The sequence below is a fragment of the Typopeltis vanoorti genome, chromosome 16 (genome assembly GCF_054136105.1).
Source record: "Typopeltis vanoorti isolate ZY-2024b chromosome 16, IOZ_Tvanoo_1.0, whole genome shotgun sequence".
NCBI lineage: Eukaryota > Metazoa > Arthropoda > Arachnida > Uropygi > Thelyphonidae > Typopeltis > Typopeltis vanoorti.
The window spans coordinates 105,515,242-105,532,205 of NC_143564.1; the positions used below are offsets into that span (position 1 = coordinate 105,515,242).

General features: G+C 37.2%; 1 protein-coding gene across 2 annotated transcripts in view; it reads left to right on the plus strand.

Moving 5' to 3' along the window:
- Positions 1–1,008: 1,008 nt before the first annotated feature.
- The window catches only part of Pi3K59F (phosphatidylinositol 3-kinase 59F), a 586,771-nt gene continuing 570,815 nt past the window's right edge, over positions 1,009–16,964 (plus strand). For both annotated transcript variants that reach the window (XM_090405919.1, XM_090405920.1), the window contains exon 1: positions 1,009–1,223. In XM_090405919.1, the coding sequence (XP_090262045.1) occupies positions 1,135–1,223 (89 nt within the window). In that variant the 5' untranslated portion in view covers positions 1,009–1,134. The remainder of the gene's footprint in view (positions 1,224–16,964) is intronic.

Sequence of the window (16,964 nt, forward strand, 5' to 3'; positions counted from 1 at the left end):
TCTAAATTTTATTTCATTTATTATTATTATTTTTTTTTTTGAAATTTCAGGATGATTTAAATAAATTGGTATTGTGGACAAACGATAATGATTATCAATTTAATGTTGAAAAATGTAAGGTTATGCACTTCGGGTTGAAATGGTTGCATACAGTGTGTTATGGCGATGGTATTAGATTGCAGGAAATTGATGAGGCTAGAGACTTGGGGATAATGGTGGACAAAGAGTTGAATTTCAGAGGGCATGTTGCAAAAGTTTACCTATAGCAAAAGTTGATTAATTGGTAAATTAATCAAGTAAACGCTAACAAGTAAAGATAGGGAAGCTATTATCCCTCTTTATAAGGCTATGATTCAGCCACATCTTGACTACTGCACACAGATTTGGTCACCTGGGTTTCTTGTATACCAGAAGGTGGTAGAGAGGATTCAGAGACAAGTTATCATGATGGTGACAGGTCTGTGGAATGCTCCCTACGAAGATAGGTTGAAGGTTTGTGCAAGTGAAAATTTTCAATATACGACACATAGTCAGAGAACTAGGGATGGCCATCCGTGGATTTGTGAATTTAAGAATGTGATTAATAAGGGTGTGAGGACCAGATTTTTTACTTGGAGAGTGATGAGTGGAATGGATTGCCAGACTTGTGGTGGGTTCCCTGACTGTGAATGGATTCAAGGTGAGGTGTGATAGGATTTGAGTGTATGATGGTTAATTTGGGTCTCCCACAAGGAGTCTCCTGACTCCATGGAGAGATGCCATAAAAATCATTTTTATTTATTGTATATCATATTTATTTATTTATTATTAATTTTGTGAGAGATAGTTTTTAATGCAATATAAAAAACATTCTTATGATAACGAAGCTGTCGGCACACTCTCCCTCGATGAGTCTTTGGACTCCCTGGAGGTGTTAAATCATCATAATAAAAGTTGGTTCAACTAGTCCTCTCCCCTGTTGTAAACTACATGCTTTTTCACATTTTCCAGGCTATGTTCTGACCGCATGTAACGCGAAGAACATTATCGAGATCATTTCGATTGCTTGTGTAAATGCATGTACAAATAGGTGTTTTTGATTAACTAAAACTGTGATCTTTCATTTCTGATATTACATGTCAAACAGGTTAAAGTATGACTGCATCAGGCGTTAATAACGATCAAGGCTGTACATTTCAGTATGTCTATAGCTGTGATTTAAATGTGAATTTTAAAATAAAAATGTAAGTATATTGGATAAATTACACATGAAACATTTAAAAAACAGAACTGGATAATTGAAATAATAATAATAATAATAATAATATATATATATATATATATATATATATAAAAATAGAAACTAAGTTCTACAGACTTTGTTTTAATTGAGAAAGAAAACAATATACAATCTTTAATTAATGTAAGGACTGTACACATCCCAATGAAGTTGTTGACGAATTTTAGTTTCTATGATTTTTGATCTTGTTTTCACAAATTATTTAAATGTAATGAAGGTACATTCTCTTGTTTATCAATAAGTGGATGTTGTATGTTTTTTTTTTTTATTTTAATGCAAATGATTGGAATAAATCAATAGCACGAAATCAAAAGGAATAATATATCCCCATATTAAAATAATACGGATCAGAGAAAGTCGTAGGAAGCTTTTTCAAGTGGTTTTAAAATATATTTTACAAGAAATTGTATTATTGTTTTGATTCTTATCCAGGTTTTAAGCAAACAAAGTTTGTGCAAGAATTATCTTCTTGACTAGTCTATTTGTATATAGTGGCTGTTAACTTTACATCGCTAGTCTTGGTATATAGAAATTATTTGAATTCTGCATTGATTCAACTTTAGTAGCATCCTTTTTTCTAAATCCCACTGATGAGACCTCAATAAAGGGCATAACTGCTGTGGGTAGTGACTCCTCCTATAATATGTATTCATCTGAAGGAGTGTGCTTTGCCATATAGGAGCAGTTCATGTGAAGTTAGCACTCTATATACAAGTATATTAGTCAAAGATATTTCACATGGAAACAAAACTTGCATACTTTTTGGATAAGGATTAAAACAAGAATGTAATTTGTTGTTGAGTATAATATGATTTAAAACCAAGCAAAAAAAAAAAAAAATTTCCTCTTCAGATCCAGAATAGATCTAAAAGTCATATGGAAAATATGATTTATGTATTGATTCAACCTTAGTATCTTCCTGGGTGATGTGACTTTCTGTAGCCATGGTTTTCCTTTTGAGTTGGCTTAATCACTGCATTCTATTGGGTTCCTGCCTATGGCATTGCTCCTATTGACATTGCCTCGATCAGCAGGTGCTTGCTCTAAGAGATGGGTTGTTCCGCCTGGTAGTAGATTTTTGCTTGTGAGTAAGAGGAGCCACCACTGAAGGGTTTTGTCCTGGAGTTATTCAGGTGAAGAGTGATGAGTTTAGTGATCCTTTTTTTGGGGGTCACTGATTTAGAATTATCTTTTAGATCACTCAGAGTTTTAATAGAGGGAACCTTCCACTTTAAGAGTTTCTATTGAAGTGGTTTTGATCACTTCATTCCACTGGATGTTTGTTTGTTGCATTGTTTCTACTCATGTGGTCTTGGTCAGGACCTTTCATGGGTGCTTGTCCTAGGAAATGAGCAGTCCTTGCTGGCTCTGCTTTGGATACTGGTGTTTGGCTCAGTGGTAGATTTTTTCCTGTCACTGGAAGAGCCAAGGCTTTTACAGGTTTGTTTGGCCGAACTGCCACTTGAGTATTCTGGATCTGGATAGTGACCCTTTCTGTGGCTGAATTTATGCATAAGCTTGATGAGCCACAGCTTAGGACCCCACATTATTAGAGCCTCCAAAAAACTATAAACCAGTCTTGATGTTACTTCATGCACCAACTTTGTTTATTTTCACTAGATAAGGATTTTAACAACAGTATAATTTCTTGTTGAGCATAATGTACTTTAACCCCTTAACATACAAAGATGTCTATGACACGTCTTTTGTTTATTGCACCAAAATTGATTTTGAATTTTGGTTTCACACATAAATACAACCGAATATAGACGCTAGACAATCTTGTGCCTATTTCCTTTCAGCCGAGAAAAGTTGCCAACGGCGTGTATTGGCTATTTCGTTTGCACAAATTCATCATTATTTTTCAAATAATGATGAATTTGATGAATTCATCATTATTTTTCAAATAATGATGAATTTGATCCAGCAAATCGCCCTGGCCCAAAACTCGCCCAAAAAATTGGCAGAAAAACGACCGCTTTCTGATTTTTAATTGGTACGTTAAGGGGTTAAAAACCAAGTGAGCTCACATATTTATAAAAAAAGTAGATTGAAAAGTTAATGTTTTAAATCATCAAACCCAGATTGCATACTAGATGCAAAAAACATTTAGAAAGACTTTTTTTTAAGGTTACACGGCGATCAGCACTCATATTTATAAATTTAGGGACACAAAAACACACATGTTGAACAGATTATTTTATGAATTACTAACAAAACAAAACTTGACGTTTCAACCCTCTGTATCGAGGTCATCATCGGAAGAATACAAGTGTATCAGGAACCAAGCTACATGCTCATGTCCTGTATACCGGTAAACTAAATCTACGTAGTTAATTAATCCTTTTCCCTAGCCTGACCTCTAGTGATAAAAAAATAAATAAAATTAAATTAAATAAAGAAAAAAATACAACTACAATAAATTGCTAAAGTCCTCATGTATTAATATTCTTCTGGATTTGTACAGTTCTGATTGTTATAATATGATTTCTTTCAGTTACTGTTGAATGTTACAAACACTTCACCAGGTTGTCTTCTTGTAGTGGGATTTTTCTATGGCTAATTTAGGTTGTTATACAGGTTGTAGGGTGGGTCCTCCACATTCTTGAAATGGTTAGGCCATCATTTTTGTTGAGATTTGGGTTGTGTTTGAGCATTTCACATGACTCTTTAAATTTTCTCTCAAACCAGGTTTTGGTGTGGTGTAGGGACATGGTATTTTTCCAATCAATTCTGTGGTATGTTTGGAGTGCGTGGTCAGAAAGGCCTGTTTTTCAAAAATGGAGGTATTTAATGTGTCATTTGTGTTCGTCTTGTCTGATTGGGATAGTCCACCCTGTTTCCCCTATGTATGGTATGTTACATGTGCATTGTATTTTGTATACCCCTGGGTGGGCTAGGTGTGGAAGAGGATCTTTAGAAGAACCGAGTAGGTGTCTTAACTTATTTGGGGATTTAAAGGTGGTTTTAATGTTGTGTTTACGTAGTATTCTGTCTATTTTTTTAGAAATGCCTCTAACATAAGAAATGGCCATAGCATTCCTGAACTCTTTTTTGTTCTTACTGGTATCTTTATGGAGGATCTTGTGAATAGTTTTTTTACTGTATCCATTTTTTATAAATGTTTGGTTGATGATCTTGTATTCTTGGTTTAGAGCCTGTTCATTAGAACAAATAGTTAGAGCTCTGTGTTTAAGGGTGCTTATGACACCTAGTTTTTGTGTTGGGTGGCGGTAAGAATTTTTGTGTATATATTGGCATGTGTGTGTAGGTTTGCGGTAAATTGAGGAGAGACAGCCAGAGGGAAGACGTGTGACAAGTGTGTCTAGAAAAGGAAGAGAGTTTTTTTTTCCATTTCAATGGTGAATTGGATACGTTTGAGTTGTTTGTTTAGGTGGCTAAGGAATGTATTTAGAGATTCGCGGCTGTGGGGCCAAATGGTGAAAATATCGTCGATGTATCTGAGCCAAATTTTGGGCTTTAGACATGCTCTCTCTAGAGCACGTTGCTCAAAGTCTTCCATATAAAAGTTTGCTATTGGGGGGGGGGGAAAGTGGTGAGCCCATGGCTGTACCTTCTTTTTGAAGGTAAAAATTGTTTTGCCACACGAAATATCCGGAGCGGAGTACGTGGGCAAAGAGTGCCGTGATGTCGTGTGGAAATAGGTTCTGTAGGAGCAAGATAGTGTATGCTATCTTGCTCCTACAGAACATATTTCCTTTTTACTCCTACAGTGTATACAAGATAGTGATAGGGTATACAAAATACAATGCACATGCAACATACCATGCATAGGGGAGACATGGCAGACTATCCCAATCATACAAGATGAACACAAACGACACATTAAATACCTCCATTTTGGAAAAACCGGCCTTTCTGACCACGCACTCCAAACATACCACAGAATTGATTGGAAAAATACCAAGTCCCTACACCGCACCAGAACCTGGTTTGAGAGAAAATTTAAAGAGTCATGTGAAATGCTCAAACACAACCCAAATCTCAACAAAAATGATGGCCTAACCATTTCAAGAATGTGGAGGACCCACCCTACAACCTGTATAACAACCTAAACTAGCCATAGAAAAATCCCATTACATGAAGACAACCTGGTGAAGTATTTGTAACATTCAACAGCAACTGAAATTAATCATTATAACAATCAGAACTGTACAAGTCCAGAAGAATATTAATACATGAGGACTTTAGCAGTTTATTGTAGTTGTATTTATTCATTTATTTATTTTTATTTATTTTATTTTATTTTATTTTATTTATTTATTTATTTTCATTTTTTTTTATCACTAGAGGTCAGGCTAGGGAAAAGGATTAATTAACTACATAGATTTAGTTTACCGGTATACAGGGCATGAGCATGTAGTTTGGTTCCTGATACACTTGTTTTCTTCCAATGATGACCTCGATACAAGTGTCGAAACGTCAAGTTTTATTTTGTTAGTAATTAATAAAATAATCTGTTCAACATGTGTGTTTTTGTGTCCCTAAATTTATAAATATGACTTTTAATAAATGTTTGCATCTTTCATGGTCTCATCTAAGCTGCATGAAAAAGACTTTTTTTTTAGCAGGTGCCATAAAGAAGTAGTGTCCTTTACAAAATAGACAACTTAGCCTGAGAACAGAACTATATATATATATATTTATATCAGGATTGAATGACTAGAACTAAGAGAAATGAAAACAAAGTTTATTAGTACTAGCACAACTAGTTTCAGCTTGTATCAACCTTCGTCAGGTGCACAATAAAAAAGAAATCACCAATAAACATAGAGGAAATAACTGTAAACAACACAGAAAGTTAGTGTATAATGTATTTGAACGTTGAAGTCTGCACATTCGAAACTGTTGGCTTCATTGTTGAGCGTATGCACGTGTATAGCATCTCGTGAACGCCAGTATTTGACCGCAGCACAATGACAGTCTGTTGTTGTTGTTGAGCTGTTGTAACTCAGGTTGTTGTTGAGATGTTGGGGGGTTGAGAATGATTTCCTTTGATTCTGTTATCTTCCTTTCTAATTCATCATGGCAACAGAAAATGTTATTAGACTTGTCCTAGAGTTTTCTTCATTAGAATTGGCTGAGAATAGAACATGACTAGACAAAGCACTGGCTCACTGTCACAGTTGCACCAGACCTGGTAAACACCGGGAAATTTAAGATTATGATGTCTAGGTTTCAGATGGCTCACTAGGGAATGGATTTTTGGTAGAGGAGTAAATAAAGTTCTATATGTTGTATTTTCTAAGAACCTTGGCTAATTTGGGTGAGACAGAGCTTATGTATGGTATAGAAATATTACCTTTTTTAATGTGCACCTACCTGATGAAGGCTGATACAAGCTGAAACTAGTTGTGCTGGTACTAATAAACTTTGTTTCATTTCTCTCAGTTCTAGTCATTCAATCCTTTTATAAAAATGTATAACAACCGAGTAAATCAATCTTCATACATCTCTATTCCTTATGACGAGGCTTCTCATAATAATATAAGGGATTTCCAGAAAACGTTGAAGAGGATAGGCCTGAACATCAATAGGTTAGTGTTTCTCAAACACTGTAAATTCCATGCCGTGTTTCCTAAGTTTATCTCCTTTAAAGAAAACATTAAAATGGAACTGGCTAGAAGGATTTATCATAGAGCAAAGCTAGATCTTCTTGCTGAGAGGATACTTGATACAAAATGCACTTTCGCTTTTTTATTTAGCAAAAAAACCACGTTATCTCAGGAAATTGAGCAATCTCTAGGTAGTGACAGTTGGAATCTTATTAGAATGAGAAGTGAATCCCAAGCTGCCAAAATTCAAAATGACAACAAATTGAAACTTATTAGGAAATTCGAAGCCCTTAAACAAATACAAAGTAATTTGACTTCTTTGAAACCACACCTCCATCCTGACAAAGTTGTGATTAATAAATGAACTTATAATCTTTCCGATGCAGAGAAAAGTATCCTCAGTAAAGGCCTAAATTTCGTTTTATCTCCTAGATCTATTCCAAAGAATTATTACTTACTAAGATAGAAAAAGCTACCTCCTTTCTTCCTACCCAAGAGGCAAATCTACTCCGTATTGAATCCATTTTCATAATAATGGCAAACCTCCTATAGACAATATCTCTTCATCAGAACAACAGGCTCTTAAGAAGTTACAAAACAACAAAAATATAATTATTCTTCCTGTGGATAAAGGCAACACCACAGTTCTTAACATTGATGAAAATATTAAAATAAGATGATGGAATTGTTACAGAGTGACGCTTGCTCGATCCTCGAGAGAGAGAGAGAGAGAGAGAGAGAGAGAGATCCCACTCGTGAACTCCACAACTGGACCAATAATTTACTGAGAACTACCTCTGAACTACCTAGAAACATTCGCCTTTCTCTTCTTTCTCTACATCTGCTTATTCCACGATTATATGGTCTACCTAAAATTCACAAGGTAAATACCCCACTTCGACCTATTGTAGAAGGAATTGACTTTCCAACATACGACCTTTCCAAATATCTGGCAAAATCTCTCAAATGTTTTTCCGGTAAGTCATTGTCTTTTATTAAAAACTCTGCAGATTTTGTATCATGTATAAAAGATATCATTATTAAGGAAGATGAAATCATGGCAAGCTTTGACATAGTCTCCCTATTCACCAATGTTCCTACAGATGAAGTTCTTGTGCTACTTAAGGATAAATCTAAAATGATCATGGCCTTACTCATTGCATCTACTCAGGATACTTCAAATTTCAGGATACCATCTATAAACAAAATCATGGTCTTGCAATGGGTGATTTCATCATCTGTTCTTGATGATGAGATAGAACTCAATGAAGAACTCAATTTTCTCAGGTCTACTTTTCAACTAAACGGTTATTCTAAAAAAACTACTGATAAGTTCCTATTAAATCCTCCTGGTTGCCATAATGAAGAGACCAATAGTGTAAAAGGTAATATTTTTATATCATACATAAGCTCTGTCTCACCTGAATTAGCCAAGGTTCTTAGAAAATACAGCATTAGAACTTTATTTACTCCTCTTCCAAAAATCCAGTCCCTAGTGAGCCATCCGAAACCTAGACATCATAATCTTAAATTTTCTGGTGTTTACCAGATCTGGTGCAACTGTGACATACCTTACTTTGGCCAAACAGAGAAGTCAATTGAGTTATGCATTGAGGAGCAAAAGAGAATGTGAGCCAGTGCTTTATCTAGTCATGTTCTATTCTTGGCCAATTCTATTGAAGAAAACCCTAGCCATACAGTCCTATGGAACAAGTCTAATAACATTTTCCGTTGTTATGATGAATTAGAAAGGAAGATAATAGAATGAAAGGAAATCATTCTCAACCCCCTACATCTCAACAACAACCTATGTTACAACCTTTCAAGCAGTTCAATCTTCCAGTGGAGATTGAACTGCCCACTCAGTCTCCAAAAGTTAGATAGGGCTAAAGGGCTTCACCTACTCCCTATATACGGGAATTAAAAGGCGTTAGCTTTAGCTGTAAAATTTTCACATCATCTGTATTAACTATTGCTGTTCCCAACTTTGGGTCATTGGTAGATAACTGAACAGTTCCTCTCAGATCCTTTCCTATATCATTAACGAGCAAATTAAACATTAGCTGTCCAAGAACAGTACTCTGCAGCACTCCACTAATCTCTGATTGGGCCTTCTTTTGGACTCTACTCCTGAATAAACTACTCTCTGATATCTCTCCATTAACCCCCCCCCCTCCTATCCATTTCACCAACCCTATATCCATCCCCATGTACTGCACCTTACTGATTAGAATTCCATGTGGTATTCTGTCAAAGACTTTAGCAAAGTCCAGCAGTATCACTGTAAACCTATTATCCTTATTCGTCTCAGCTGTCACTGTATTATAAAACGTGAGCAAGTTACTGAGGCATGATCTACCCTTTACATAACCATTCTGCCCCAATGTAGTAAGCCATTTCCATTTATCCATTCCTGTATTTTGCACTTGACCAACTTTTCCAATACTTTGACGATGACTACTCATGATATGCTGATGGGTCAGTAATTTGCAACAGCTGTCTTGGAGCCTCCTTTATGCAATGGAACTATTTTCCCCTCTTTCCACTCCCACGGGACAATTCTCTCGCCGCTTCACATAAAACTCGAGCTGGTATACCATCCAATCCCACAGCTGTATTCACATTAAATTCTGTAATATGCTATGTACCTCCATTTCATTTTCCTCAGTTCCCATATAAGCTTTTGGCTCTCTCATTCCTACAGTATCACTACCTGGATGATACTCTTGCAAACTGTTCACTTAGTAATTCTACTAATTCGACTGATTCAGTTACCTCCCTATTGGCATTCCTTAAAATCATTCTGCCATGTGCATTTTCTTTTACTTGCATTATATTGAAAAAACTGTTTTGGATTCTCTTTAGCCTGCATTGCTAAACTTCCTTTCATAATCTGCTTTTGCCTTTGTTACCACTAGTTACCCTTCTGGTCTGTGCCTTGTACTGTTCATGTGCCTGCAGGCCACCTTTCTCTTTAAATTCTCTCCAGAATTGCCTTTTTTTTTTTTTTTTCAGCTCTAGCCTAATGATGATTTTTCATACATTTAACTCCCACTTGATTTACTCTCCAGACTATAGGTATGCAGCCAGCCATTACCTCCCCCAAACACTCCTTTACCACTTACCATGCACTATCAACTGCCAGCCCTTGCAGTTTTATGTTCATGGCATCGATCCAAGCAATCACCTGAGCTTGCTGTACTTACCAGCCCTGTAATTCCACATATTTAACTGAAAATTTCCAAACATTTGGTCACCTCCAGGTCAGGACTATATGATCACTCTCATCAATTGGTGGCAATGCGGTCACATTCTTTATAGACAAATTCTCACATGCAATTACTAAATTGAGCACTCTTGAACCCGTAGTATATTCCATTACATGCTGTCTCAGATAAGTATCCCTTTGTAACTGCATAAAATCCATTTCCTTTCTCCCATCTCTCCTCTCCTCCTTCCCATTTATGTTCCCATAGTAGAAATCCCCCCCATAATAATTAGCTCTCCACTACTCATTGAGTCTATTTGCTGATGCATTTTATCTCCATCTTGTTCATTCCCTGTTCTATAGCAGCATCCAACTGTATATTTTGTTCTGCTGGCCTCAATCTCACACCAGATAGCCTCAAATGTGCCATTTTCACTGTCCTGCAGTTGAACTTCTACTCTCTTTGGTTGCAGTTCATCGGCACATGTCAATAACACTCTTCCCCCAATTCTTTTCTCTCTCTCTCTCTCTTTCTGCCCTGAACACCATGTCATCTTCTGTTAGCTATGTCTCACTAACCCATAGTTATGCACTTTATGCACTAACCTGTAGTGCATAAAGTGCAAAATCCCCTTAGGGCCACTGCTATCCTAATGCTTTATACTAACTTCCCCATTCTGGTTTGTTCCCAGTGGTACTAACTTAGGCATATTATTCATACATTCCTACACTTAGCTGCCTCACTAGTGTCTGCATATCCACTCAGCAGCTTAACCCCCCCCCCCTTCCCCCCAAAAAGCTCTAGTTTCCCTGATTTTGCACATCCACTTTTACTTCATTCAACAACACTTTTTGCAGTCTCTGAATACCAAATTCATTCAGATACAAACCATCCTTCATGTATAGTCCTTTTGCCCATCAAACTCACTCCACACCACTCCTCCTGTATAACCTATGCATCGAGTCATTTGCCATTTTAGCCCTCCTTCTCAGCTCTACTCTGTCATACCATGGCAACAGGCTGACTATCTTAACTCTCCACTCTTTTCTTTTGCTACTTCCATTAATTCTTTCATGTCCTCTCTCATGCCATACTTTTCTCCTTTTAAATCATTTGTTCCAGCCACTACGATCATTTCCTTCACCCTACCCTTTTGTGCTCTAATCGCCTCACTAACATCATTAATTTCTCACCAGGAAAGCATGATTTTGTCAAACTCTCATCGATCACACCTTTTATGATTGAATTGTTGTACAACACTTGCTCCTTGATTTTACTTTCTCTCTCTCTCTTGGTCAAGCCCTCATTTGTCTTATCTTGCATTTCTTTCTTTCTGTTATTAGATGATCCACTCCCCAGATATTTCTTCATTTACTCCAGCTCATGCTTTGCCCTGTGTACCACTCCGGGAAACTGAGCTATCTTCCTCTTTGCAGCCAACTCGTCATTCTTTACATTAGTCATACTACTCTTTCATTCAACACTTTCTCTCTCTCTCTCTCTTCTATATTCTTACTTTTGCTTCTATGTTCTTTCTTTTGCTAACTTTTGCTTACATTATTGCATTCTTTCACTCCATCAGTTTCACTAGCTTTTGCTTCCTTTCTGTTTCATTTATTTATGCCATCTTTTATCTTTTCAATCTGCTTTGCATTTATTACCTCATGGTCTAATAATATATCGCATTTCCTACAAATCCATACCTTCCCTCGTCTCCCGTCTGTTCTCTCCACAAACACACACCCCTTGCATATATTTTACTCTCATGACATTGAATCAGTTTTGAAAACTCTAATTCATTAACTCCCTATCCACTAACACTCCCAAGTCTCTGACTTCATCACTTTCCTGGAGTACAATTCCACCAATGTGGTATACAGCTGATAAATGGATGATGAAAATCTGCTGTGTGTTCAGCAGAAAGCAGAATTAGTGACAAAGAAAGTGGAGGAAAGATAGTAGCTAGTTTGGTGGCATACTGCTGCCCATGACAGTACCTATACAAAAGACATAAAACAGAAACAAATGTATATGAGAAATTCATTGGATTGCATCTCTTTAAGATGGAGATTACAGTTAGTTGTATTTTGCTCTTCTGGATACTATCAAGCACTTTAGGAAGGAATTTCAGTGCATTACCCCTAATATGCAAACACTATTATTACAAGACAAGACTGCACAGATATGCGATTTATGTCATTTGATTTGACTTACATTTGAATTGGATTTGGAGTTGATTGTCTTGAGAAAGTATTGTTCATTTAGAAGTGCAGAATCATGTTTTTTTTTGGGGGGGGGGGATGGGACAGGGGAAATTCAGATGAGTGTAGTTCCAAACAACCTAGAGGTTAGTAGGTGGGAGAGTAATCTCATTATGCTGAATGTAGATCCTTCCAGGCCTTGACTTCAGTGGTGTAAATCCTCACATACACATAAAAGTGTGTTTGTTTAGCTCAAATTCAGAAGTTCTAAGCATCAGCATGACTTGGTTGACTTTGGATGATATAATCATAGGGATAGAATGCAGAGGATATGGTATTTTCAGAGAGGACAGTGGGAACAGGATGGGGTGGGGATTTTGCTAATTATAGTAGAATAATTGAAGATGAAAAGAGTAGAAGCATCAGGAGGACAGTTCATTTAAGGCTATCTATTGTAAGCTATTAATAGAATGAAATTTATAATTGGTTAGTGCTCTAATCCAAGGGGTATGAGGGAGTATGTAGAAAACATACATTGGAATATTAGCACAGTGAGTGCAGGTCAAGTAATTACATTATTATTATTACAGGCAACTCCAAGGAGTCCTTAGACTCATCGAGAGAAGCCCTAAATATCATGTCAAGAAGTATTAACATTTTACACAGTATTCATCATGCTTTGCTTTGAACTCATTTACAGTCATGGCACCCACAACAGACTCTGGCAGCTTATTCCACTCATTCATCACTCTCCAAGTAAAAAACCTAGTTCTAACACCCTTGCTAACTACACTCATGCTCAATTTCCATGGATGGCCCCTAGTTCTCCCACCACCAGACCTATTCTGAAAAATTCTGCCCCCTAACTTCAACTCCCTATCCACCAACACTCCCAAATCTCTGGTTTCGTCAGTTTCCTGGAGTACAGTTCCACCAATGTGGTATACTGCTGCTAATCTTTTCACCCCAGAATGCATAACCTTACACTTTGCCACATTAAACTGACATCCATTCTCCTTAGGCCAGTCTGCCAATCTATCCAAATCATCCTGCAAAATTTTGACATCGTGTATTCACTATTGCTCTACTCAATTTTTTATCATCGGCAAATAAATGAACAGTTCCTCTTAGATCCTTTCCTATATCATTAATGAACAAATTAAATAGCAGTGGTCCAAGAACAGAACCCTACGGCACACCACTAGTCACAGGCCTTCTTTTGGACTCCACTCCTGAATAAACTACTGTCTGATATCTCTCCATCAACCGCCCTCCTATCCATCTCACCAACCCTATATCCATCCCCATGTGCTGCAGTTTACTGATTAGAATTCCATGTGGTATCCCGTCAAAGGCCTTAGCAAAGTCCAGCAGTATCAGTGTAAACCCATTACCCTTATCCAGTTCAGTCGTCATTGTATTATACAACGTGAGCAAATTACTGAGGCATGATCTACCCTTCACAAAACCATGCTGCTCCTCACACAGTATCCCATTTCCATCTATCCATTCTTGTATTTTGCCTCTTGAGTAATTTCTCTAATACCTTGACAACGACTCCTGATATGCTGATCAGTCAGTAATTTACAACAGCTTTCTTGTAGCCTCCTTTATGCAATGGAACTATTTTCCCCCTCTTTCCACCCCTTTGGGACTAACCCAGAGCTGAGACCTAAATTAAACAATATGGTCAGGGGCACTGATAGTTCCTTTGCCACTTCACGTAAGACTCGAGCTGGTATACCATCTAATCCCACAGATGTATTCACATTAAGGTTCTGTAATATACTATTCACCTCTGTTTCATTTACCTCAGTTCCCATATAAGGCTTTGGCTCTCTTGTTCCTGCAATATCCCCACCTGGATGGTATACTGGTGCAAACTGTTCACTTAGTAATTCTACTATTTCAACTGATTCAGTTACCTCCCTACCATCAGCATTCCTTAAAATCATTCTGTCTTATACATTTTTTCTTTTACTTACAGCATATCAAAAGAACTGTTTGGAATTCTCTTTAGCTTGTGTGGCTAATTTCCTTTCATAATCTGCTTTTGCTTTTCTTACTGCACTAGTTACCCTTCTGGCCTTTGCTTTGTGCTGTTCGTGTATCTGCAGGTCATCTTTCTCCTTAAATTCCCTTCACAGTTGTTTCTTTTTTTGCAGCTCAAGCTTAATGGTGTTATTCATCCATTTAACTCCCACTTGATTTACTCTCCAGACTATAGGTATGCAGTTAGCCATTACCATATTTGAGGGATCAAACACTCCTTTACTACTTCCCATGCACTATCAACATCCAGCCCTTGCAGTTTTACATGCCATGACACCGATCCAAGCAATTTCTTAAGCTTGTCATAATTACTAACCTTGGAATTCCACATATATGGGAACATAAATTTAAAGGATTGATTTATTTAGATTTACTGCCAACGCACTTCACGGGCTATGAGGTCATTGTATTATTTATGTTAATTATATATGCTCTAATGGCTGGTTTTGCCTGTTCTGAAGGACAAAAACCAGAGTTACTGAAATTAAGAGCCAATAGGCTTCATTTTGGCAAAGTAAAATTATTCAAAATTAAGTGGATATTGAATACTACATTATTTCTTAGCCGAATAAGAAACTCAAAGATAGGAAATCTAATCTAAGAGTTTCATGCCGAGTACAGAAAACTATATAAAGTTCGGCGAGTCCAAGCGTAAGCCAACACCTGGTTAGGGTGACTCGTAGTAAAAGTGGAGCAATGTGTGTTTTACATTATGGGAAAATACTAAGAAAAGTGATCGGATCTTGCTCCACCTTTACTACGAGTTGCCCTAGCATTGCATTACAGGTGTTGGCTTACGCTTGGACTCGCCGAACTTTATATGGTTTTCTGTATTCGGCATGAAACTCTTAGATTAGATTTCCTACCTTTGAGTTTCTTATTCGGCTAAGAAATAATGTGGTATTCAATATTCACTTAATTTTGAATAACAAAAACTGGAGTTTCCAGGAGGAAAATACCCTCTACCTCTGTATAAGACTGGTTAACTCACTTTCAGTTGAAAAGGCCTGAAAAAGATTCTTCGCATCCTAGATACTAGATTCGAACCTAGGATTTTTCAACTAAAGGGCATCGTCATAACCAACTGAGCTATGGAAGCTGTAAATTGGGAAGACGATAACAGGGAAGGAAGGAAATGGAATTGATACAGTTGCTGAGTAAAAATTACCTGAGACTCACGTGAACGAAGGTTCACGAGTGCTAGATCTAGACATAGCATCAGAAGATTCAACAGTAAACAATCTAGATACGTTACTTCTGCTAGGTTTGACCTGGGAGATGGTTAGACATACAGAATTTTCTGATAAGAACGGATATGTGTGGAAATACGAAGCAAGTTGTTATGACAAGATGAGGCGACAGCTTTCAGCAGTGACATGGCATAAGAATTTGTTGAAAGGTTTTTTCACTTTAGTTATACTATAAATTAAAGATACCAAGAAATTATATTCTTGGTTTCATCCTTTATCCAAGTGTAAGCAAACAAAGTTTGCTCATGAAGTCACTTCACGACTGAGCTGCTTGTATATAGAGGCTAATGACTTTACATCAGTTGTCTTAGTACCTCATAATGCAATGCATATATCCTTGCAGACATGTACAATGCTATGCATTATGGAAAGGGCCACTACTCAGAACAGTTTCGACCTTTATCTGGCTCTCACTGATGAGGTCTCATCAGTGAGAGCCAGACCCAGAAGTGATACCAAGGTTGAAGTAATGAGGAAGTCATATTTCCATCTATCATACAAGTAGCCAAAAGGAGTCGCACCTTATTACTAAAATACTCTGGATTAGAGACAGATGGCACACAAACTTTGTTTGCTTACACTTAAATAAAGGATGAAACCAAGAATATAATTTCTTGGCATATTTAATTTATACCCTTTCCTAATATAGCTAGCAACGACCCAGTTAATCATTTGAAGTCACTCTAACCAACTGGTGGGAGATTTGACACCTGGTTTATAATTGCATCCTTTGATGAGATGATCAAATCTAAGACCCTCATGTTCTCATGTGTCCTCTTTTACATACTGCTTGAGGTAGATGTCCCTCAAAAACTCAAGAAACTCGTTTTCTTTACTTCCAGTCGCTCTCTCGTCATCCCAATCTTTATTGCTGCAATTAAAATCACCCTTTTCCCATTTGCTTATACATTTCCTGGTCACTACCCTCCATGTTATCAGGTCTATAGCAACATCCAGCAAAGTACGTCATTTTAATTCACCTCTATCTCACACCATACTGACTCAAAACCACTACTGCTATTTCCCCCTTGCATCTCTACCTTGTATAAACATAATTCTTTTTCTGTCATCAATAGTACTCCATCTCCCATCTCTCTTCCAGTCAGGATGTCATCCTCATCCAACCATGTTTCACTTATTCCAACAATTTTTGGGTGAACAAACTCAATCTATGCAACCATTAAGAGGATTTGAATAAGCTAGACAGATGGGCAAATGAATAGGGGATGTCGATTTAATGCAGCAAAATGTAAGGTCTTGAGGTTTGGGACATATCAATGGGACGCTGCATACTCTATTGGAGGAGCTATACTGGAGGAAGTAGGGGGAGCCGAGATCTGGGATTGATGATTGATAGAAACCTGAAATTCAGGGGATATATTGCAAAGGTGGTGAAG